The sequence below is a fragment of the Rhododendron vialii genome, chromosome 1a, assembly GCF_030253575.1.
Source record: "Rhododendron vialii isolate Sample 1 chromosome 1a, ASM3025357v1".
In the NCBI taxonomy this organism is placed as follows: domain Eukaryota; kingdom Viridiplantae; phylum Streptophyta; class Magnoliopsida; order Ericales; family Ericaceae; genus Rhododendron; species Rhododendron vialii.
The window spans coordinates 12,881,186-12,904,094 of record NC_080557.1 but is presented as its reverse complement, the minus strand read 5'-3'; the positions used below and the strand labels follow the sequence as shown (position 1 = coordinate 12,904,094).

At 39.3% G+C, this 22,909-nt stretch overlaps 2 protein-coding genes across 6 annotated transcripts; both read right to left on the bottom strand.

Moving 5' to 3' along the window:
* Nucleotides 1–3,246: 3,246 nt before the first annotated feature.
* Nucleotides 3,247–12,050, bottom strand: LOC131302585 (uncharacterized). 5 transcript variants are annotated; one of them, XR_009191812.1, is made up of 12 exons: nt 11,702–12,050; nt 9,748–9,945; nt 9,559–9,643; nt 9,338–9,413; nt 7,945–8,121; nt 7,667–7,769; nt 6,078–6,187; nt 5,699–5,788; nt 5,502–5,582; nt 4,465–5,301; nt 3,602–3,879; nt 3,247–3,530 (listed from the first exon to the last, which is right to left on the bottom strand). XR_009191812.1 is itself a non-coding variant. In XM_058329300.1 (11 exons), exons 1-11 carry the CDS (start codon nt 11,946–11,948, stop codon nt 3,787–3,789), a joined length of 2,097 nt encoding a protein of 698 aa, XP_058185283.1. In that variant the 5' UTR covers nt 11,949–12,050; the 3' UTR covers nt 3,247–3,786. The 5 variants fall into 5 exon arrangements, 3 of the variants coding, with proteins under 3 accessions (XP_058185283.1, XP_058185297.1, XP_058185302.1); XR_009191813.1 differs by having other exon boundaries at nt 3,247–3,472; XM_058329300.1 differs by having other exon boundaries at nt 3,247–3,879.
* Nucleotides 12,051–16,820: 4,770 nt separating this feature from the next.
* On the bottom strand, nt 16,821–22,230 carry LOC131302578 (proline-rich receptor-like protein kinase PERK1). Its single transcript, XM_058329288.1, has 8 exons — nt 21,412–22,230; nt 19,717–20,256; nt 19,431–19,517; nt 19,276–19,346; nt 18,875–18,951; nt 18,243–18,390; nt 17,831–17,992; nt 16,821–17,318 (listed from the first exon to the last, which is right to left on the bottom strand). The coding sequence occupies exons 1-8, from the start codon at nt 21,941–21,943 to the stop codon at nt 17,007–17,009; spliced, it is 1,929 nt and encodes a 642-aa protein (XP_058185271.1). The 5' UTR covers nt 21,944–22,230; the 3' UTR covers nt 16,821–17,006.
* Nucleotides 22,231–22,909: the final 679 nt, after the last annotated feature.

The following is a 22,909-nucleotide window of genomic DNA, read 5'->3' as shown; positions in this document are numbered from 1 at the left end:
TTCAACCTTCAAGAGAGGTAGTTACCCTTGTTCCAATACAAATTTATCGTTGACTAAAAATATCTTAAAATCTGCTCCACTTCACAACTCTAAAACATATATCAAAATCTAATCTTCCTCGAACTTTTACTCAAATCAAATCAAGGGATGTTTGAATTTTCATTCAAACTTCGAAATACTTTTTTCTCCCAATCTATTTGATAACTACGCCATTTCAAAGAAAATTACTTAAATTTAAGTTTGTCAATTAAAATATTCATATATAATGAAGCTTAATTTTATTCAATTTAAAAAAAAAAAACTAATTGAGTAAAAGTATGAGGCCCTGTTTCACTAACTAAAATAAGACTTATTTTTCATATAGGTATTTATTTTTTAAATTAAAAGTGATGAATTGTGAAAGAATAATTTATCTCATAAAACAAAAAATAATTTCTTAAAAAATATGAACTCTGACGGAACGGGGCCTAAGTAGGTGGGAGATGTTATCCTCAGTGATCACACACAGACGATACGACTCCAAGTTGCATGTCAAGACGCATGCTATATATATACACACACCACCATGGTCCATGAACATAAATAAATAAATAAAAACCCCTAACAGCCACCAAAAACCAAAAACAGAGAAAGAGACCATCTGCATGCATGCATCTTTCGACCATGCAACAATCCTTGTTGGTATCCTCCAGATTTCTTCAGCAGCAAGAAAAATTCCCGAACAAAGATACATTCGGAACAAATCGTCCTCGAAATCTTGTCACGTCTACCGGTCCAGTCTCTACTGCGATTCCATTGCGTTTGCAAGGTACGGAAATCTTTGATCTCCGACCCTAAATTCACTCTTTCAGCCGGCCGAAAGCACCACCTAGCCGCCATAAAATGTCGTTACTTATACTCCATCGACACCCGACATGCTTTAACGGGAACAAGATGTCTATCGAGGAGAGATCCTCTTCTCAAATCGGTGCTTTTTTCCAATGACAAGAGCGTTTCAGAGCAGTTAAAGATCTTGGGTTTGTGTAATGGCTTGTTTCTCGTCACCCATTACACCGATTTCTATTTGCGGACCCTTCCATAAGGCAATCTGCCAAAGTTCTCTCGCTTAGGACGGAGGGGGGCCTAAGGACTTTTCTCTTGATGCGTGTGCGTATCCGGGACTTTGTTATGACTCATCCATGGACGATTACAAGGCAGTAATGGCAAATAAATTGGGAGAGGTCACTTTTGTTAGTTTTAAGAGAAAATACTGGGCCACTACGACTTTACACGTTCTTGGCAAGGGCAAAGGATATATATTCGCTTCCGGACCTGTTGTGAATGAAAAATTGCACTGGCGATCACTAAATTTGGAAATGATCGTGTCACGTCTTTCGATCCTCTTACAGACAAATTTGAAGAATTGCCATTGCCACTTCTACCAAACAATGGGGAAGGAGAGCCCACTATAAATGGTTAGGGAGTTTTAGATGGATATCTTTGTATGATACACTGTTATTTTTGAAAGTGGTGCTAAGGAAGTTGGACCCTTAGCCACCCGGCTTTCTTGAGTTGTTTGTGATGAAGGAATATGGCGTAGGAGGCTCATGGACTACGATTTTGACCGTGTCTAAGGATTTCACGGTTTTGTCACTCAGGACTTTGGTGCCATTGTGCTTTACAAGTGACGAAGAAGTAGTTATTTCAGTGGCTCATTTAAACAAATTATGTGCATACAATCTCGAGGACGTGTCACAAAGAGATATTATTGTCCCATTCAAAGGTCATATATCATATCAAACTTCATACACGGAGAGTTTGGTTTCACCCGATGCCTATGGCCATCATGAGGAAGATTGGATTGTTGAAGCACCAGATTTCTTGAAAAGGGATGGCCCAATTGATATCTTATCGGGGAAAGAGAGAACAAAAAGTACTGCAGCAAACTAATACACGTAAGAAATCTGAGCGAATCGGAGCGATAAGCAAACTAATACACGTAAGAAATCTGGAGGTGGAAGATTTGCACAAACAGGTGCTTGATTTTTCTGTACAGTAGGCTATTCTAGTTTGCACGTAGTTGTTTTCTTTTTTTTTTCTTTTTCAGTCGTAGTATATCAGGATTCAATGAGATAGATTATGAAGGATGTCAACACTGTTTCATCAGCTTAAACGACCGTTAGATCAACTGCGCTGGTCTTTTGCTGCACATTTGCTGCATAACCGTGGGATCCGGACTAGGGCAAAAGCTATGGCCAATTTTGCGGCATTCTCTTGAATACTTTGAGAAACCTATCTATATTTTTCCCTTTGTATTATGTCTTGTTTCAGGCTTCCAAATTTTTGTTTAGCCATGTCTCTGGCAAGATGCTCTGTGTTTCCGTTTTGGGGTTTTGCTTTGTCTTCTAAAACCTCTATGTTTCTTCCGATCATTGAAGATCTGTTACTACGGTAATAAACGAACCAAACAAACCGAAGAGTGAATTGTTTAAGTTATGTTTGAAATCTTAATGATTTTAAAAATAAGTTCAAACTTAGCTTGTTTATCGATAGAGACCAGCCTAAACGAGATTTACTTGAGCCGATCACTGGTGGATCTCGAGTAGTAGTATTGATTTGTTATGCATCATAAGCTGAACAAGCTTGCGCTGAATGTTTATGATCTTAAAAAAAAGATTGTAATTTTGGCACTCCAACAATTTGAGGAGCTCCAAAACTGAACTGTATTGATACACAAAACGACGTCATTTTGAAACCTCTCCAATTTTTGGAGTGCTTAAATCAATTTCTTAAAAAAAACAAAGTTTAAGTTTGATTTGTTTAGGTCACAAAGCAATCTCAACCAAACTTTTAAGAGGTCAAACACGAGTTCAATATCGAGTGACATAGTTCCGTTGTTAGCACTCTTGTTGTGTTTGAGCAATGCTACAAATACTATGCATCAAACGGTTTCTACAAATACTATGCATCAAACGGTTTCGGCACAGTTATGTCCAGTGTTGGATTTGTAAACTTTTTGTAGAACTCTAACTCATGTTGCTAAGATTATCTCAAACATGCTCCATTCCTCCATATCTTTATATTTTGGAGGATTATTCTCCTCCGGAACTCTTCTCCATTTTAGACCATGGGTAAAATAAATTATCATCGTCCATTTTTGGAGGATACAACTTTATTTACCATTACATGGAAAGGAACTTTAATTTATACATTTATTTTTCATAAGATTAGAACTACTAGAATGATGGACCAATAAACAAATAATCATAACCAATGAATTTGTCTACTTTTGCTCATTATCAGCTTAACCTTCATTGATGTAACATGGTAGATTATACATGAAAGAGGATTTTGTCATGTGTTAAAAAAAGAACTAAAATTACTACCCCTTGTAACAGAAAAATAATTTATCAACTATTTTGACATGATATGTGCCGTGGTCTCCATGACAAATCCCATCAGTTCATTGCATCTCTTGCAGTTGTACGTCCGTCTAAAGAAGAACCGTAAGAGGCAGCTCATGTATGGAGCGCCACTAAAAATCGCCTCAACTGGATGAAGCAGGAACACATAAATCAAACAGAAGCAATTCGCTGACTGCAAATATCAACTAGTGCTATACCTGCACATTAAGTTCGCGAATATAGTGAGCGTTCTTAACACGTATCTCCCGAATTGTGTGACGAAGGGGCCAACCATCTTCATAGTGGTGAGCTGAGATGGGTAAAAGCTTAGGCGTCTGTCTGCCTTGAGAGATGGTATCATGCCAGCACCCACTATACAACAATGGAGAGCCCTTCAACGAGACTAGATAAATGAACTATGGCCTCCTCCAAGAGGTACTCTTGGCTTGAAAACGGCAGACCCTGTCAAGCAAGGGCAATGCTTGAATCCAATACTCTGAGAGGAAGAAAGACAGAGGTAAGCTCATTATAGGTTTCAAAAGGGAACTACAATAATTCATGAATTTTAGTATGTTTTCATGAAGTAATTCACCGAGGTATGTCTCCACGGTCATGGGGCCTTTTTATCTTCAATGCTAAATAGCTTAAACTTTGAGAAGTAGCCACTTATTAGTTGGAAAAAGTAGCCACCTTAGCAAGGATATTGTAGAAGCTTACGTCCAAGCTGGGTATGAGCACATAAATGTCGAGATGAAAGAGGAAAAATAAGGGGAAATGAAATATTCGCAATGGTAATTTTCTTTTTTCAGTAACTGGGATGGTATACTGGCGCATGTATGGGGGCAACTAACGAGTGGCTACTTAACGCACAAGAACTCGCCAATTTATGATTTTGCCGCAAAAAATATTGACTACCAAAAAGCCTTCCCAGTAGGAAATACCATCTGGGACTCATCATTTCTAAAAGATACGTTCTAGTCCACGGCCACCTGGAACTTATTCTTAATGCATGATTCATAGAGAGTGAAATCATTGAATCAGCCCAAAGAAGAAAGCAAAAAGGAAAAAGGGGTATACTCACCGGTATACATAGTAACTGCCCTAGAGAATTGACTAGAACAGGCAGGCCTCTTCTTGCAGCAACTGGGATAGTCTTCAATAAAACCAGGGCTCTTTGCGCCGAAATCTGTGCATAATCTGCACACATGGTGATCTTTCCGTTCAATTGCTCCATTTGCATTTCAGAATTTTCCAAGTGACAACCCTGTGACAGCTCAGCAAGATACATCCAATGTGCATCAACCATGAGGCACACCTCGGCTACCTTGTTATGACACATAAGACAAGAACTCCAATAGCAACCCTTTCTCTCTCTTCCCAAATTCAGGTCACTAGTAGCCCCAGCTATGGAATGTGCATCAAAGGCAATTTTCTGAGTCCACTCCCACTTGACCAAGAATCTATTCATAAAGTAACCAATTTGTCCGGGCTTAAGCGCTTCACTCACAGAACTACCCACAGATTCCACTTCATTTTTTAACTCTGTGTCTGATAACTCTATGGTTTTGGATCTGAAATTGTTAGTTTCATTTCTCTGTAATGAAAGGACAGTCCTATAGGTAGACTCGCTAAGAATATTGTGTCTTTTTGCTTCAAGTAAAACAGACTCGGAAGATGTTACATCCAGAAAATGCACTTCTGAAGCATCTGCAACCAAGTGATCTACATGTGATTTTCCATCTGCTATAATTTGTACTACCTCAGGCAGAAAAAATTGCTTCTTTTCTTGATCCGAGAGTTTGTGGAACAACTCCACCTTCGAAGGCAGAGAAAAATCAACAGAGCAACAAACGAGGACTTTGGTGCCTTTAGAGCCAGGAGCCGGACAAAGGTAACAACCAGCGGCTGTAAATGAAGTCTGCAAAATTGGGAAAACAGTTGTGATGTAAAAAACCAATGTTGACCAAGGAAAAGCTAAAACTTGCACATTGCTTTCCATTTACATTAGTGCTTTTGAACCATAAAGCAACATAAGAAGTGCACAGATAAGAGCATTGGATTTTGGAGTGCCATCCAAAAATAAGCAAGGTATCAGTTATGAATCGTAATCTAATGCACCTTACATGGGAAAGTGCGAAAGTAGTCCAACAGCGACTTTAAAGCACTACCACGAACTGGTCTGTGCCTCTGTGAGATGAACTGACAAAAGTAAAGCAAATAGTTTGAGCAATTGCATCCAAAAAATAATTAGGATAAAATACTCGGTAAAAAAACCTTTTACAGCGTCAAATGCCAACATTTTAAGAATACACTACCTGCAGTACCAAGGCAACAAATTTTGAGAGACAAATGTCCTTGATTTTTGATGGACTGAGAATCTCTAAATCAATAACAGCATAACCTTGCTGCACCCAGAAGAGAGCGAGAGAATACTCAGAAAGAGGTAATCCGATTTCTTTATTTATTTTGAATTATGCCATGTCTCTTAAAGGGACATCTAGTAATCACTTTGAAGAGGATAGCTTCTCGTTGAGATACTAGGACTATTTATCAAGTTATGACACCCTTACCATTGCAAAGCATAAACAATTTAAATTAACATCATTGAAGTTCACTCTTCAGATTTATCTTAAAGAAACTACTAAATAGGAAAAGTGAACAAATGGAACATCATAAATCAAATGATCTACTTACTGCCGTGATGGTCACTGACTGATTTATCAAATTATCACAAAATTGGTCAACATACAAGCGTGTTGTTCGACAGGCAGAAATGACTGCTTGTATATCAGAATTCAACATGTCTGCAAAATAAGAAAGCCAAATATGAAGAGGCCCACATGCTTCTTCTAGTTGTAAAGAAGTCAACAAGGCACCACATATAATGGAGGATAATAGGCTTATTAAGTATTAACCTTTTTGGTCCCTAAAGTATTGACTTTGTCTCATTTTCGTCTCCAAAGTAAACATTTGAGACATTTGGTCCCCAACGTTTTAATTTTGTACCAATTAAGTCCCCATATCTAACACCGTTGGGCCCATCCGTCAAATAGAGGGGTATCCTAGTCATTTCACCCACCCCAAACTTCTGTAAAAAAAACGAAAATAAAAAAATGGGGGTAAGGTTGCAGCGGCAGCCGCCGCCATGGTTGCCGGCTTTTCCCACCATCCTCCTCTCTTTTTCTCCCTCTTCTCTCTCCCTCCTCCCCTCTGCCCTTCTTTCTTCCACGTCAATCGACTCACCCCAGCAAATCAGACTCGAAGAGTACATGATCTTGGAATTGTGCTGTGGACTTGGCACTCGGTCCTTCAACAGAATGACGTGAGGTTTCCAATTACTAATGTTGTTAAATGCTTCTGTGAACGCGATGTTGAAAACATGGGCATTAGGGCTGTCAAAGGATTGGCTCGAATTCAATGAATGAGCAGTCATTGAAGACTTTGAGATTGAGACCAATCTCAATCTGGCGTCTTCCCCTCACAACTCAGTGTAAATATGTAATCTATGAACTGATATAAGTGTAGCAGATAAAATGTAGAGTGAGAGAAATTGGGTTGGGTTTCCTGTTTTGGGTTTTGGAGAGAGACTCACAACCATGGCGACAACGGCAACAAAATTAAAAACAAAAATAGTGGTGAGTCAATCTACACCTTCCTCAATCAGCACACCTCCTCTTTGATTTTTCAGTATTTCAAAGCATTTAGGTGTCTCTACTAATAAAACTTATGCCTGTTTCGGTCTTGATTGTGGGATTCAGGTGTTGATAGGGGGAAAAGAAAGAAGGGAGAAAAGGAGAATGGTAGGAGCAGCCGGCAGCCATGGCTGCCGCGCAAGCTTGACGTTTTTTTTTCTTTTTTTCTTTTCGTTTTTGTTTGACAGAAATTTGGGGTGGTGAAATGACGAGGAGGCCCCCCATTTGGACGGATGGAGCTAACGGCGTTAGATTTGGGGACTTGATTGGTACAAAATTGAAACGTTGGGGACTAAATGTCTGCAATGTTTACATTAGGTACGGAAATGAGACAGTCAATACTTTGGGGACCAAAAAGGTTAATAAGCCGATGATAATACATTTGGTATGTCATTGAAATGAAAAAAGCAAGAACTACTTGAGTTAAGATAGCAAAATAAGAGAAACAAAGAGAAAATAATCCCAAGGCAAACATCCACTACCTATATAGGACTATCCGAAATCCTACGAATATATGTTTTATGAACCCAAAAAAGGTGCCTATTCATCCAAGCTATCACAGTATCATGTCTATCACCATTCACCACTTACATGACGAAAGTTTCTTCAATGCTATTCGGATCCTATTACGAGCAAACAATGCACTTTGATTAGTTGGATCTTCCACCCATTCTTGATTATCCCCTTGACAAATCTGCAATCCATAATATGCATTCAGGCAACTCAAGGTAAACGTAGAAAACAAATTCCATCTAATGATATAATAACATCACCAAATATGAAAGGAAGGTTATTTTCTAGCCATCCCACTAAGGGAAATGAAAATCCAATCAACCTCTGATTGGCTAGAACAAATGAACATGACTCACCTTGTACATATCCTCTTTTGAGAACTCCAAGAGCGGTCGTACTAGTAAAATACCATGACTATTTGAAGCTTCATCAGTAGAATCTGGATATGTAGGGTACAACTGAGAGGCAAAGGCCATGCCAGCAAGTCCAAGCACACCACTGTTGCGAGATAGTCTAAGAATGAACAACTCAGCCTGCAGAAGTGCTTTAGATATCACTATAAGTCTTGTGTTTGAAGGTTGCCATCAACTCAATACTTGACTATTTGACTTCCCCACTTAAGGCATCTTCTTATATACTAGTTTCCAATCTATATAATAAGGGAGAATGGTTTTTGAATCTTATGTCCTACAAAAATCCTAACCATTAATTTGCCCCATAAATCCTACGGCTCTTCCTCTCCCTCTCTCTCTCAAACAGTGGTAATTGCACAATTGCCACTAATCAACTCTTACGTTCAAAATTGAGATATCTCTCTCTCCTCTTCTTCTACGTTCCCTTTCTGGCTCTCCGAAAGCCGACACCCCTCCTCAACCCTATGATTTTCTTCGAGAATGAATACTCTCTCTAGATCACTTTTGGTCACAAATCCAAGGGTAGATCAATGACTCCTCCTCCTCCTCATCTCTCTCTACACGCACTTCCAATCGCAGCCAATTTGAAACCAGGTTGACTCCAATTTTTTTCTCAATTTAAATAGCTATTTCAATTGCAAAGCTCCCACCATTGTTTAACTTTGGGTCAAGGTTTGATTTTGCAATTTTGTTTTGATTTCAGATTTATTTGCATTGTAGTCCTGTGTGATTCCTCCCCCCCCCCCCCCGAAAAAAAAAAAAACACAAAACAAAAAAACAAAACAAAACAAAACATAAAGAAAAAAAAAGACCAACCTTCCACATTCTTTGTGCTATTTTTAAATTTTGAATGTTACAAAGAGAGAAACTAGATCAAAGGTTTTCAAGTTTCTACCTTGGCTTATGGGTACATTTTCATTTAACGGTTATTTATAACGTCCTCTCATATGGGGTGAGATATACACATACACGGAATTCACCCCACATGAGATGGAGTTAAAACAACCGTTGTATCCAAAAAAATTCGAAAAAGTGATTTTTTTTTTTTTTTTAATCCAAAAACAACCGGTGTTTGATACTTCATTTAGATTGTGTTTAGAACGCGTTGCGCTGTGCCTGTGTTTAGAACGCGTTGCGCTGTGCCTACAGGCACAGGCATGCATTAGTTTACTGACAATATATAACAACCCACCTAGAAAGAAAAAGAAAACAAAAAACAATTACTCCTTCCACGACGATTTACCTGCATTCATAACACAGATGGTCAGATGCTACATTTTTATTTTGTCAAACAATAAACTCACCAAGTAAATCTAAAACACTAAAAGTAATAAACCTGATCATCTGCATGGTGAGCAATTAATAACACACCAATCTGATGTTGAATGCAGACATTCTGAAAAATTTGATACCTACCGATTTTACAATATAAAAAAAAACAAGTTAGTTTTATCCAAATTTATAAGCTTGAAGCATTTTCATATGCAAAATAAAAAATGACAAATGACTAATCAAGAAAAAATAGCCCAAGTCACAAATACCAGTACGAAAAATCACCTCCTGTCACGAGCTGCTTCTTGCAAGTGACCCTTCTTTGGCCGACCATCTAACCATTCACAGCAGGTAATCTCACACCTGATTCCTACACAAAGCCTGAGTTAAATACCTATTTTACGAGCAAAACCGATACAGTTCCAACTACAACGTCAACGAAAAACCACCAGACAAAAGGAGAAGTTCATATACCCATATCCAGAACCCGACGAGACACAATGCTTGCCTCTTCTTTACTTTCAGCACGCAATCCATGATCAACTACTATTGCCAAAAGCCCATCAATGAAACCACTATCCTGGCGCCTGGCCGCATTTGTGCTGTTGGTTTTCCAGTTGGCTGCTAGTACGCACAAAGCAATACTGTCGGGACCACCCGAAACTCCAAGAGCTGAAAATAAACAAAATCTTTAAATAAAATCCGGCACATCCACTGTCCTGATTCCTGATAATACATCGTGAAACTTAAGGAAACAAATTTAGCACATTGGTTAGTCGATTGACTCACTTTTAATTAGGAAGAAACTAAGTAAACTCAATATTCTAAGAGAAAGAGTTGTATTCAGCGAAGCCAAACAGGAGCTTTAAAATCCCTGGCTCCTGAATTCATTCAACTTAGTTCAAAACACATAGCAAAAAAACAAAAAATTATTTTCCCCTCGGACCTGTGCAAATTCAATTTCAATCCAAAAACAACCATAATTTTTTTTGAAAAGCAAAGAAAGTAACATTTCACTGACAATAATAAACATTACCAGAGAACTGACAACAACAAAACATTACAAGAGAGAGGAGAGAAGCATTACAAATCAATCAATACAATAGTGTAAACCCTAGGACGAAATCATTTGTAAACACCCAAAAGGTTGACAAGAAACCAACCAAAAACCCCCTAATTAGCCTCCAATAGCACCTAAAAAAGCTCCCCAATCAGCCATTTAACAGACCCGGCATCCCACTATGACGCTGCCATAGAAAACCCCCAAACAGCCCCAAATATGCTCCTACAAGTCCCAAATATGCCCTTGTACAGCCCCAAAAAAACCCTTAAGAAACCCCCAAACAACCCCTAATTATTGGCATCCTCCACATTTTCATACTTCTTCTCATGCATTTTGTAGGATACATGGAAATCGTTTCTAGACATTAGTTTAGAGTGTTTTTCATGCCATTTTATGTTTCCTAATTTTGTGGACCATTTTTTTATGTTGTTTTGGTATTAGCCTATTAGGTAGGTTGGGTTAAATTTCTTTCCCCAGACAGAATTATTTTATCTATTCACTTCTGTTCCATTGAGCTTTGTGATTGGCCATAAAACCAAGTAAACAGGACCAAACCGAATAAACCAGACCAGACCAAAACCAAAGTCGTTTGGACTAGTTTCAGTTTTGAAATCTCGAAACCTAATAAACTTGTACTCCCTGTTTGCTCAATTTCTAAAATTAGCCACACGGACTTGGCAAACTCCCAAATTTACCCTTTCCACTACTTCTTCACTTGTATTTATTTCGGTAACTTTTTTTTCGGTGGAAGAGTTAGAAATTCATTAATACAACCTACCGTGTGCAACTAATACAACTACAAATTGCACACATAAAGACAAATAAACGTACAAGCTAGAGCGCAATACCCCTAAAGTCCAAACACAATCTAACTGAAACAACCACTTATTTTCACTTTTGAAGGGTAAATTCGGAAAATTGTTCCCTTTCAAAGTCTTTGAATTTGACTCATTAAATAGGGGGATTTCCGGTGGTGAGCAAACAAATTGGGAAACAGAATTAGTGTTCATCTTGGGCTGTCCCAAAATGTTCTCTCTATTATGTTCTCTCTCCAAAACTAGCAACGGAGACTGGGCAAACTACCAATTTTACCCTTTCCACTTCTTTTTCACATTTGAACTGAATAAGTTTGTTTGGGAATTTGTACACGTTCACAGACTTTGACTCATTAAATAAGGGGATTTTTCATAATGAGCAAACAAATTGGGATGGACGGAGTAAAATTTGAGTCCAAAACCGGACCAAACCGAAACCAATTTCACCCTACAAAATACACAAAGAACTACAACTTCAGTCTGCTTTGGTGAAAAATCCACTATATCCCTGTGCAAACAGAGATAAACAACAGAGTAAGTGGCGACTAACCGATGCGGTGATGAGGTTTGAGTCCAGCCAAGGCCATCCTCTTCGCAAAGGCTTCTCTGTACCCCGCCATGTCGACCGCCTCATTTTGGCGATTGGAGCAACTGCAGAGTGAGCGATTAGTGGAAGGAACGGAGAGAGAGAAACGGATTTTGGTGAAACGAGGCGGGGAGGAAACCCTAGAAATGGAGGCGAGTATGAGGCGCGAGGTGGTGTTGCTCTGCGTAGAGACGAGGAGCCCTCGCGCCATCTACTGGCGGCGGCTGTCTAATCGGCGCACCCCTGGCGCTCTGTAGCGTTTCGTGAAGAAGAAGGAGAGCTGAGGTTTTAATTGATTCAAAAGAGCGGTTGGTTGCAGGGCTAAGCTATCCCACCCTGGAGTTGTAAATAAAACAAGGGTTATTTGATACTCCAACTTATAACCCCGTTTGGAACTTTGGAATCTCTAAGAAAAATAAAGGGAAGGAAAATAAAATAAAATAGAAGGAAAAATTTATTATTCACAAAATTTGTAAATATTATTTTCTTCCCACTTTCTCTTCCAACTAAATAATAGAAGAATTTTTTTTTAATTTTTCTTTCTTTTTCTTAAGTTCCAAATAGAGCCTTAATTCACCATTTAAAACTCAACAAATTAAGTGTGGTGAATTTACAAATACTTATGTGCCACCCTCACCTTCCACCAGAGGCAGACCCAATCAAGTGCACGTGGAATCACCTGTCTCCATTCACCTGCATTGTTTTTTTTTTCCCTTCTGGTGTTAGTAATTTGCATTTGGTCCAAACAATGTGCCCTATCCCGTAACAGAAAACAGCAAAGAGTTAGCCATGAGGTAATGCATGAAAAGAGATAGAAAAAATAAAGTAATAATTAAAGAGAAAATTTATTGAAAATCATGAATCGAGAGAGGATTTGATCTTACATGTTTCCCCAACAGAATGTTGACTACAGATACGGCTCACACCAATTTTCACTATGTATCGAATGAAGAAAAAGTCTAAATTACACCGGTTGTTGTGCATAACAATTAACAAATGGTACAAACTACGGTTTACACCACCCAACCCTCAGCAAAGCCTGACTCAAACCAAATTAGGCCTTCACAAGCCCGTTAATGCCGCAGTTAAAAAAAGCTTAGAAAAATAAGATACGATTTATTTATTTTTTCAGAATTAAGGAAAAACTATTTGTTGTTATCGCTGTATAAGTTTTTAAAGTAAAGAAAAGTGTGAATTGTTTGATGTCCAGTTTAAAAAAGAATCTTTTCCCCGTTCGTTTAAATGTTTTGGATTCTAAGCATTACTCTATTCCTCTCCAATCATTACTCTCATTTTTTCTCTATATCTCTCATCAATTATTATCTCTATTTTCAATAGTAATTACTATATTTCTCTCTACACTCATTATCTATAAATCTAAATTCAAAATCTCAAAATGAACGGACATGTCTCCAAGGCTCCTAACTCTTTTTCTTGTAGGACCTTTTGCATAGTGCCGACTCCAGAAATTACAACTAATGGTGTCATAATTTAAGATAAATCTCTAAAAGATCCCAAATTATTTTTTATTTTCTCAAAACATAAATAACAAGGTAGTTTGACATACTTTAGAATGTGTTCAAAATGATACTAGGAGTAATAATAAAAAGAAACAGGAGTAGTTCTGTTTTAACAGAATTCTCCACCTACGAATAAAGAAAATAAAGAGTGAAGACAAAAGAGATTTGTGATTTTTTTTTTTTCTACATGGGACTATGGAAGTAGATTGCAATTCAAGTCGGTTGAATCACCACACGAACAGCAAAAAACCATGGGCCGAATGAGTAGAGCCCATGACAGGATTTAGCCTGGAGGCCTTAGCACGTGGCACTTTAAGGGTGGATTGGGTTCGACCCGATGACATGTTTGTGACAGGTTGGCGCCATGTAGATCACGTCAAGCGACACGGCCCAGCCACATGGCAGTGAACTACGTTCGTGTCATTCGACAATTGTCATACATAACACCCGATTAGAAAATGGTCACGCGTGACGTCAGTAGGCACGTGCTTGGCATGAAAATTACTTGTTTTTTTTCATGGAAGAAGTGATGATTTTATTAAAAAAAGAGCGGTCAAAGGACTGAATATCATCACGGACAAGACTAGAGAGATGTTGGGAGACAGGACCCCCCTAACACTCCAGTCTAGTACCTAATAGAGAACGCTTAACTAATAAATGGGCTACCATATTATAAGAACGCTTAACATGAATAAATGAACAAGATGAAAATAAAGGAAAAAGCTCTACACAATCAACAACAATAGAGCTACAATCAGAGAGAGACTTTCCATCTTTAATCAAAGCCTGAACTACCTGCAACGAGTCACCTTCAACAATAATTTCAGAAAATCCTCTAATAGCCGTAATGACAAGGGCTTCAAAAAATCCCAAAGCCTCAATAAAACGTGGCGATAAGAAACCAACAAAAAGAATCGAAATAGACCCCAAAATTTCACCAAAATGGTTCCTTGCTACAATACCCACACCAGAAATGCCATTCTTCTTGTTAACAGCACCGTCAACATTAAAGTTTAATAACATTAGGTGGAGGGGGAAGCCAGAACGAGGGGTGGGGTGGAGTGGAGAGTTAGGGAGGGAATGGACCGTTTCTGTAGCTGCCTTGAACTCCTCGCATAAGGTGATCAATTTTTCAACTGTAGCAGAGCAAGTCCACAACTTTTTATTAAAGTACACAGTGCTCCTCCCCTTTCATAACATCTAGCACAAAGTGGCTAAAATAGCATGGAGATCTTCCACTCCACTAGAATTACTAACCGATTGGACCATACCAATCCACTATTCAGTAAATGAGAAAGAATCCCATGAGGGTGATGAAAATTACTTGATGACCACGTACAATTTCTCTGCATAAACCCTAGAAAGGTACTCTGTTACTAGCTAGCTGAGGATTGAGTACTTTCTTCCTTCTTCAATGAGAACCGACTTAATCATCAGAATGCTCTCTGGCTGAAAATCGACTGGTAGGCACTCGGGCTTGTTCGTTTGGGAGATTCAAAATTCTTGTGCACGGTCTCTAATAATTTTTTTAATCTATCTCTCTCCACTCATTACTCTTAAAAAACTCTTAAAACCCAAACCGAACAGAACGTCGAAGGTCATGTTCGGTTTGGACTCGGGGAGTAAGTGAGCAAGCTAAAGTACCATCCAATCACAAGGATCCGAGTGGAAATTATATCAACGGTGATACACGCACCGCACACTTTCACCGCACCTCAATCTCACCGTTCGTCTCGGTAATCAATGATTGAGATTATTTTTAAACTCTGACCATTAATAAATAACTCTTATCGGTAATAGTTTATTTTCAATCCGGACCGTTCAAAACACTTTTGAACGGTAAGATTAGTGCGGCGGGCGTATCATTTTTGAAATTATATCCCAATCAACACACCGATGGTTAATTTCGAGGTCTGAACACCCTATTGCCAAGTGACAAATCACAAAGCCATGCAAGAAGGTGACTCATCCCGAAGAAGGAATAAAACATGTGCCATGACAAGTATTGGGACCAAGATACATGTATATAGATCTTGGTTGACAACACATATCAGGGTGTTTTTAGTACTTTCAAAAAATAATCATCCTTAGCCATGTGCATGCAGAGCCAGGTGGGGGCAATCCCACTTGGCAACAGCAGATAAGAATTTGGTGGAATCTCCTCCAGTCATCGCTTTTGCAGCCTACCGAAACTGACCCCACGAAAGACAATAAGACACCAAATGAAACAGTAAGGGACCCATGTGCATCACCAACCAGAGCAATGTGGGTTGGCACCTCCGACTGAGGAGGAATTTTTCAGTGCCGGGTGGGTACGGCAGACGGTGGTGTCCGCTCAATGCATTCGGACCATCCAAAAATGTTTTGGTTGATCTGAAAATAGATTGTTTTTTAATTCGGATTGTCCAAAACACTTTAAGACGGCCCAAATGCGCCGAACAGGCATCATCATCTGTCGTACCCACCCGGCATTGAAAAATTCCACCCATTGAGACTACAAGCATATATGAGGGAGTGATTATCCCAACCTAACTCAACACATGTTTCAAGCAGGGTGTCCCTGACATTTTGGGAGTCGGAGACCAACTTCAAAGTTGGGCCATTTGCGCACTTTTACGAACAAACAAAATAATACTTCTATGGAATAAGTCAGATTATGAGAACGTAAAAGTACCTATCAAGCACTTTTCTTGCATTTTTCAGCAGCGAAAGTAGTAATGGACTTACTTTTTTTACGCCTAGTATAACACCCTACAAAGTTTGGATTCCAAGACGCAAGTTTTCCACGTCTCTCCTCAGGGACAGACCTGGTTTCAAGAGTCTCCACTATCACGCATTAACATAAGATTAAAGAATTTAAGTTATGAGCTGTGCAAATACGTGTGACTGTAGAGGCTTCTTGAGGTACGATGCTCCAAAAGCATTAATGAGTAATGTTTGTATATTGTGGACCTCTTCAATGATTCATTCCATTTGACAACAGAAGAGCATGTCTCTCTGACTTTGAAATCCCTTTTTGTTTTTTTTTTTTGGGAGGGGGGCTGTCAAACTTTGAAATCCATTTCTCCTTCTCATGCCTGTATGTGAACTGGCAACAACTAACCACAACAGGCATCATTCCCATTTGAATATTTCAGTTGACACCTCCTTACCAGCCTACCAGGTATAGAAAATCAAAAATAAATAAAGATGGCAACTAACGCCGTGCAATCTTATCCATCCATATGCCTTTTTGATTGGTTGAGTAGCTGTATTTTGTGTCCCCCAGACTTATGGATACGACTGTTACAAAAACTAAAAAACTTTTTCGAGCGAAATCCCGATCTCCGTCCAACCTTCCGATGTTGAAACGTCACGATGATTTACAAATAAATTAGATTAAAATCGAACCCACAAAGAATTACACGAAACCAAACTAGCCTTAGGTCCCAAACATTCATGGTCCGTGGTTAAAAAAGACAGGTGTAATTTTTCATCTCTCTCACTCAGATTTCAATCCAACTGCCAATTTCAATTCAAACAAGTTAAACCACACTTCCCAACAAACCTGAACAACCAAAACAAAGCTAAAACTCAAGCATCAAATAAAAGAATTAACCCAGCACTCCAATTCACTGGTATAATGCCTATAAATACAAGGAGAAACCACATTCCTTTTTTGGGGGGGAAAAAAAAACAGGAAAATATATTGTGTAGGTTAGCTTCATACAAGGCATGCAACTCTGCAATCAAAATTCACAAACAAGCAACTACGAACTTTCATTGAAACCTCGACTGTCTTTCTTCGTCTTTCCCATCTCCATTTCTCTAGTGGTCTGTTGGCCTTCGCTGCTCGATCCAGATGGGTACAGACCGTAATCGCTAGTGGGGTTGCTGTACTCGCTGCTGGCCCCATACTCTTGGCTTCCCAATGCCATCTTCCTGAATTTTTTCATGTCCTCGTTGTATTGGCTCGTGTCGTAGTCTGAGCTTGCATTAGAACTGTAGACTGTGCTGTGCCCTGGTCTTATGCCTTCGTTGAGATCGGATAGAGACACCTCTCCTTCTAAGGCCCGTACTACCTGTGTAATTTCAGTAATGCTTGTTACCTATTTAACACTTTCCCGAATAATTTTAGAAATTGCAGTGAAAATTATGCAATGCAAAGTTTTGTGTCTCGTAATAAAAGTATTGAGTTAAGTATTATCGCGTTGCAATTTATAATGAAAGAAGTTCAATTTCACGACATGGTCAATAGAGTGCCCCCATTACATCAAATTTCCGGGTCCACTGAATCCACATGTCTCATGGTCCAAGATACACGCACTGTTGGACGCTTGGTCATGTCATATTCAAGGCACAATCATTAGACAAACTTGACCCGAAATCTTATATACTCATGGCATGGTTGATCTCAAAAGGTCTAAGCCACGACTCAGAATTCATGACCAGAGAACCCTACCCCAAAGAACAGATTATATCAATTTGATCCAGAACTTGTTGGTTCCTTATGGATCAATTAATATGATGCATAAAACAATTGAGCTACTTGTTTCAAATAAACTCTCATTGTCTTACAAGGCAAGCTAATTACCTGGCTCAGTCGTGGTCGACGTCGAGCTGAATGGCGCACACAAGCAGCAGCACAAGCAACCATGCGAGCCATCTCATTGTTGTTGTACTGCCTTTGCAACCGTGCATCAACAAGAGAATCATAATTTCCATCTTCCAAAGCTCGTGTTAGCAAGGGCCTTGCCTACACCAAAAAAAAAAATTTGTGAATAAAACGAAAAGAGTCTTTCATCAGAGCATAACAAAAAGTCATGAAAAGGTTAGCATAAAATCTGATGTTCAGACTGTTCATCAGAGCAAACCAATAAAATTAAAAAGTCAGCAAAACAAGAAAATTAAAAAGTCATGAAAAGGTTGCCATAATATCTGATATCCAGACTGTCAAACAAATATAGCCCTCTTTTGGAAAGAGACGCCGTATTTAAATTGCTCACCCAGTCTACTAAGCTATCATCCATGTAAGTTTGAGTTGAGTCAACAGGTCGGCGTCCAGTAATCAACTCCAGAAGCACAACCCCGAATGAAAAAACATCTGACTTGTCCGTGAGTTTCCCAGAAGAAGCATATTCCGGAGCCAGGTACCTAGAAATGGGGCAAGTTAATTAGGAATCTCGGATATCAATATGATCCAATATTCTAGCATCTTGCCATTCACAAATGGAAGAAGAGTTCAAAATTTAGAAATAAAAACAGAGCATCTAGAATGAGATTCAGATTCCACGATAAACTGGGCCACGAAAAGTGGACAAATGATAGAGTTGTCCAAGCTTGGGTGTACACATTTAACCCGAGTTCCAACACTCAAAAGGGAAAAATTGAAATAATCTAGCAACTGTGCAGATACGAGAAGTTTTGTCCTTTGCTGAATAAGGCTGATACCAGAAGTTTTTTATTCTTCTTTTAAAAGGGCTGATACCAGAAGTTTGAACATGCTTATATGGGAAGCAAAAACTATTAAACTACACACATGATCCAGTTAATACTTGAGCCTTTATCAAAGACTAGAACAAAACGGAAACCGCCAAGAGTATAAGACAAAGGATGTCGAAAAAAAGGTAGGTCCTACCCAAAAGTACCCATCACCCGAGTTGATACATGAGTGTTGACATCAGAAGAAAGCTTTGCAAGTCCAAAGTCTGCAACCTACAAAGGGAAAAAGAAATCATGATTACAGATAATTCCAATAATTAACATTAATATGAAGTCATAACAACCTAATCAGTGGTTTGTATTTTCCACCTATGATTTTGCAATACTTATACCACTCATTGCACAAGATAATTATAAGAATCTCATCACTCATATCTCATGCTGAAGAAAAAGATATACCATACTTGAGACAACACCATGCTGATAAAGTGAATGGGAAATAGGTAGTAGATGCGGCTGCATTTAGATATATTATACAATAATTCAACAGTGCGTATCTCATGTATAATAATTCTTTAGTCCTGCCCATAAGACTACCTTTGCCTCAAAGCTAAAATCCAGCAGTATATTAGATGCCTTGATGTCGCGATGTATGATCTTAGGATGGCCTGCAAATAAAATATTTTAAATTCTGTAAGATTTCATGCCCGCTTCTTCCACAATGAGGGGCAAATATACACACAACGACTTACAGTCCTCATGAAGATATGCCAGTCCTTTTGCAGACCCCAAAGCAATTCTGAGTCTTGTGGCCCAATCCAATATAAGTCTTCCCTTTCCTGAAAGATTCTACTTCTAATCAAAAACCCTTTCACAGCACAAAAGATGCTTAGAAAATACAGCCTATACAACTTATAACTGAAGTACATTTGGTGACTAGTTGACAAGGTAAAGGGTGGTTCAAACATCTGTACATATAAATTTAAATTAAAACCAAAAGCAGAAACAGAAACAGAAACAGTTGGCAAATGAGGTTACCATGTAAGTGGAACTCCATGGTGTTGTTTGGAACAAACTCGTAAACAAGCATTCTTTGGGCCCCAACCATGCAGTAACCAACTAATGAAACAAGATGTTTGTGATGCACCCGGCTAATGATCTCAACCTCGGCCTGAAATTCACGTTCCCCCTGACCACTTCCTGCTTTCAGCTGCTTAACCGCGACTTCTTTCCCATTGGGAAGGACTCCCTTGTGCACATATCCAAACCCACCTTGCCCAAGGAGGTTTGCATTTGAGAATCCATCTGTTGCCATAGACAATTCTTCGTATGTAAATGTGCTCTTTCCATAACCTAAAAACATCGGAGGTGAAGGAGGCGGGAGAGGGTTTTCACCCCCTGAGTAGTTGGAGCCTGAACCGCCGCTACTGCTCATGAGAGGTGGAGGAGGTGGGGGTGGAGGCCGTGACGCTACTCCAGGTGGAAGAGAGGGTTTAGGTGGAGGGATTGTGACAACATGATTATCAGGCGGTGGAACACCATGTTGCCAATATTGCGGTTGGACACCATATGGGTCATCTAGCAATTTAAAAAAACACACCAGGATCAGAGGCAAATTTAGAATGAGTCTATAAGAATACTAGAAGAGGCTATACGAGAAACAGAAATAATAAAATCAGCAGATCAAGTTCAATACTCTTATTCATACAATATTCAAGTACTGCTTATAAAGTTATAATGATTCCTCCAACATTCAGTAAAATCACACACCGTTTCCTTATAAACATGAGTTGAAACACGGTCATCTGCAAATGTCAACGGCCAAAAAAACACTCACAAAACAATAACAGAAAATTATGCGTTGATTTCCTTTTGTAAACAAGAGAAGAAATCAATCAATCTCAAATTGACCATTCTCAGAATAAGTGAATATACATCACAGTGATTATTCAATTCAGTATTTACCGTATGAGTTAAGCAACTGAAGTCTGTACATATGCTAAATATATGTATCACGGTGATCTACATAGCAATCTACGATTTGACAAGTACATACAAATCCCATATAATTTCTCTTTTGTAAAGAATAATGTGGGCCTTTCACTTCAATACTAAACACCACACTTATGCTGAAGTTTTCTGTGCAAATATCAATTTTCGTTTGTACTACAAAAAACGTTGCTAATCCTACACGAAAAATGTGCTTTTTTTGGATAAAATATAAAACATTTTCATGCCTACTTTTATAAATTTCTTTACGAACTCATTAAGTACTTTAATTTCGTGTAAAGAAACTCAAAAAACTGACCAAATAATCAATTTTTGATCTAAAAATAACGCGACTTTACATAATAGACATACAATTTGGAACTACTTCCCGGGACAAACTAAACATCAAATCCATGAATTTAACCAAAACCCCAAGAACTGTAACAGCTGAAAAGAGTAACCCTAAACTGATCTGAAAACAACAAAATTTCAAACGAATTCGAAAGCATAACAACAGACCGAAATCCCCAAGGGGTGGGCCTGGCCCTGGTGGTCTTAGCCTAGGACTCAGAGGGTTTGCTCTCTCCTAAGCTCTTAGGTTCGATTCCCCTTCAAGCAACTCTCGGGCCTAAGGCTGTGGGAGGGGTGTAAGGAATACTCCGAGGATCGCGCAAGCTAGCCGGGACACTCAGCATTACAAAAAAACACAGATCGAAAAGAAGAATAAAAGAAAAAAGTCAAAACCTTTAGGCCCACGCGGTGGTGGTGGTGGAACATAGTAATCAGGCTGTCTCCTCTTCTTCTTCTTGCAACACACAAACAAAATGCTCAGAATCGCCAGAATCAAAACCCCTCCAATCGCAATTCCCACCACAGTCCCCGTCGATATACCCGACGAGCTCGGCGGCGACGATGATGGAGTCGTCGATGACGGCGTCGTAGAGGAGGACGGAGGGGGCGGCGAAGGCGTGGACTTACTCGCGGGGGGCGGAGGCGGCGATGAGTTGGTGGACGTAGGAGGAGGGGGAGATGGGGTTGAGGATGACGTGGGAGGGGTAGCGGTGGGAGTGGTGGAGGGAGATGGAGTGGTGGTGGACGGCGGAGGGGGAGAGGCAGCGGGGGTTACGGGAGGAGGCGGCGATGCGGTTGGAGTGGTGGCCGGTGGAGGCGGAGAAGCGGCTGGAGTGGTGGTCGGCGGCGGGGAAGCGGTCGCGGCGGGTGGGGGCGAAGTGGTGTTGGTTGATGGAGTGGTGGCCGGAGCCGGCGACGCCGACATCCTCACACACCTGTCTCTCTAGATATAAATATGTGTGTGTGCGTCTGTTCGTATCTAGAGTGAGAAAAGCTCCGGCAGTTCCTCTAGTCTTTTGTCTCTCTCTCTAGAAATGTAGAGAGAGAGAGAGAGAGAGAGAGAGAGAGAGAGAGATTTAGATTTTGGGAAGGTCGCAGTTTTGAATGGTGCGAAGGAGATTTCTGATTGTTTGCTTTCGCCGCTTTTGATTTTGATTTTGGAACCTAAAAAGTGGGGTTTAGAGAGAGAGAGAGAGAGAGTAACACACAGCTACTGCACATGGGCGGAGGAAGAATAGTATTTTGGGTTGGGGAGGAGAAGTGGGGCCCACGCGGATGGCCCGCGCATTTCTCCGGGATTCACGCACTCGTTCGGCCGGGATACGTGTTAATAATCCCGGGGGCTTCTTCTCGTTTGTCCCGATAAGTTGAGATATGATAAAGAAAAATTGCTAAGCCCCCGTTCCGGTAAAGTTTATTTTGTACTCACTAAAAAGTTATTTTGTGATAAAAAAAAATAAACTTATTTTTCGTTTTAAGAAATAGAATTATTCTTTCACAATATATTATTTTTAATTTAAAAAATAAGTACACATCCTAAGTCCTTAAGTTAAAATACTATATATATGGCGTCTTGTTATGCTAGCACGCTCTGTTTTACGTGGCAAATTATTCTTTTACAATTTTTCTGTTCTACGATTCCTTAAAAAATAAGTATTTATTTCACATTTTCAAACTTAAAAATAATATAAATGAAAAATATTTTTTTGTATTTTTATACCGTTTTAAAGATCTCAATGAGATCAATCAAACAAGATTCATATTGCTAGAAAAATTATTTGCGTAAACATATTATTTTTGAGCTTGAAATTACTTTCTTAAAAAATAAGTACTTAAAATGAGTTCTGAAACGGGTTATCTTCATTTCAAAAAAATAAGTACACACCCTAAG

What these genes read in the sequence shown, in the direction of transcription:
- LOC131302585 (XM_058329300.1), bottom strand. Translation starts at nt 11,948, where the DNA reads ATGGCGCGAGGGCTCCTCGTCTCTACGCAGAGCAACACCACCTCGCGC. An exon ending in CAAACCTCATCACCGCATCG is followed by an intron (nt 9,946 to 11,701) that starts GTTAGTCGCCAC and finishes GTTTATTTTCAG; the next exon opens with CTCTTGGAGTTTCGGGTGGT. An exon ending in CAAAAGAGGATATGTACAAG is followed by an intron (nt 7,770 to 7,944) that starts GTGAGTCATGTT and finishes TATGGATTGCAG; the next exon opens with ATTTGTCAAGGGGATAATCA.
- LOC131302578 (XM_058329288.1), bottom strand. Translation starts at nt 21,943, where the DNA reads ATGTCGGCGTCGCCGGCTCCGGCCACCACTCCATCAACCAACACCACT. An exon ending in ACCACCGCGTGGGCCTAAAG is followed by an intron (nt 20,257 to 21,411) that starts GTTTTGACTTTT and finishes TTAAATTGCTAG; the next exon opens with ATGACCCATATGGTGTCCAA. An exon ending in CATGGAGTTCCACTTACATG is followed by an intron (nt 19,518 to 19,716) that starts GTAACCTCATTT and finishes AGAATCTTTCAG; the next exon opens with GAAAGGGAAGACTTATATTG.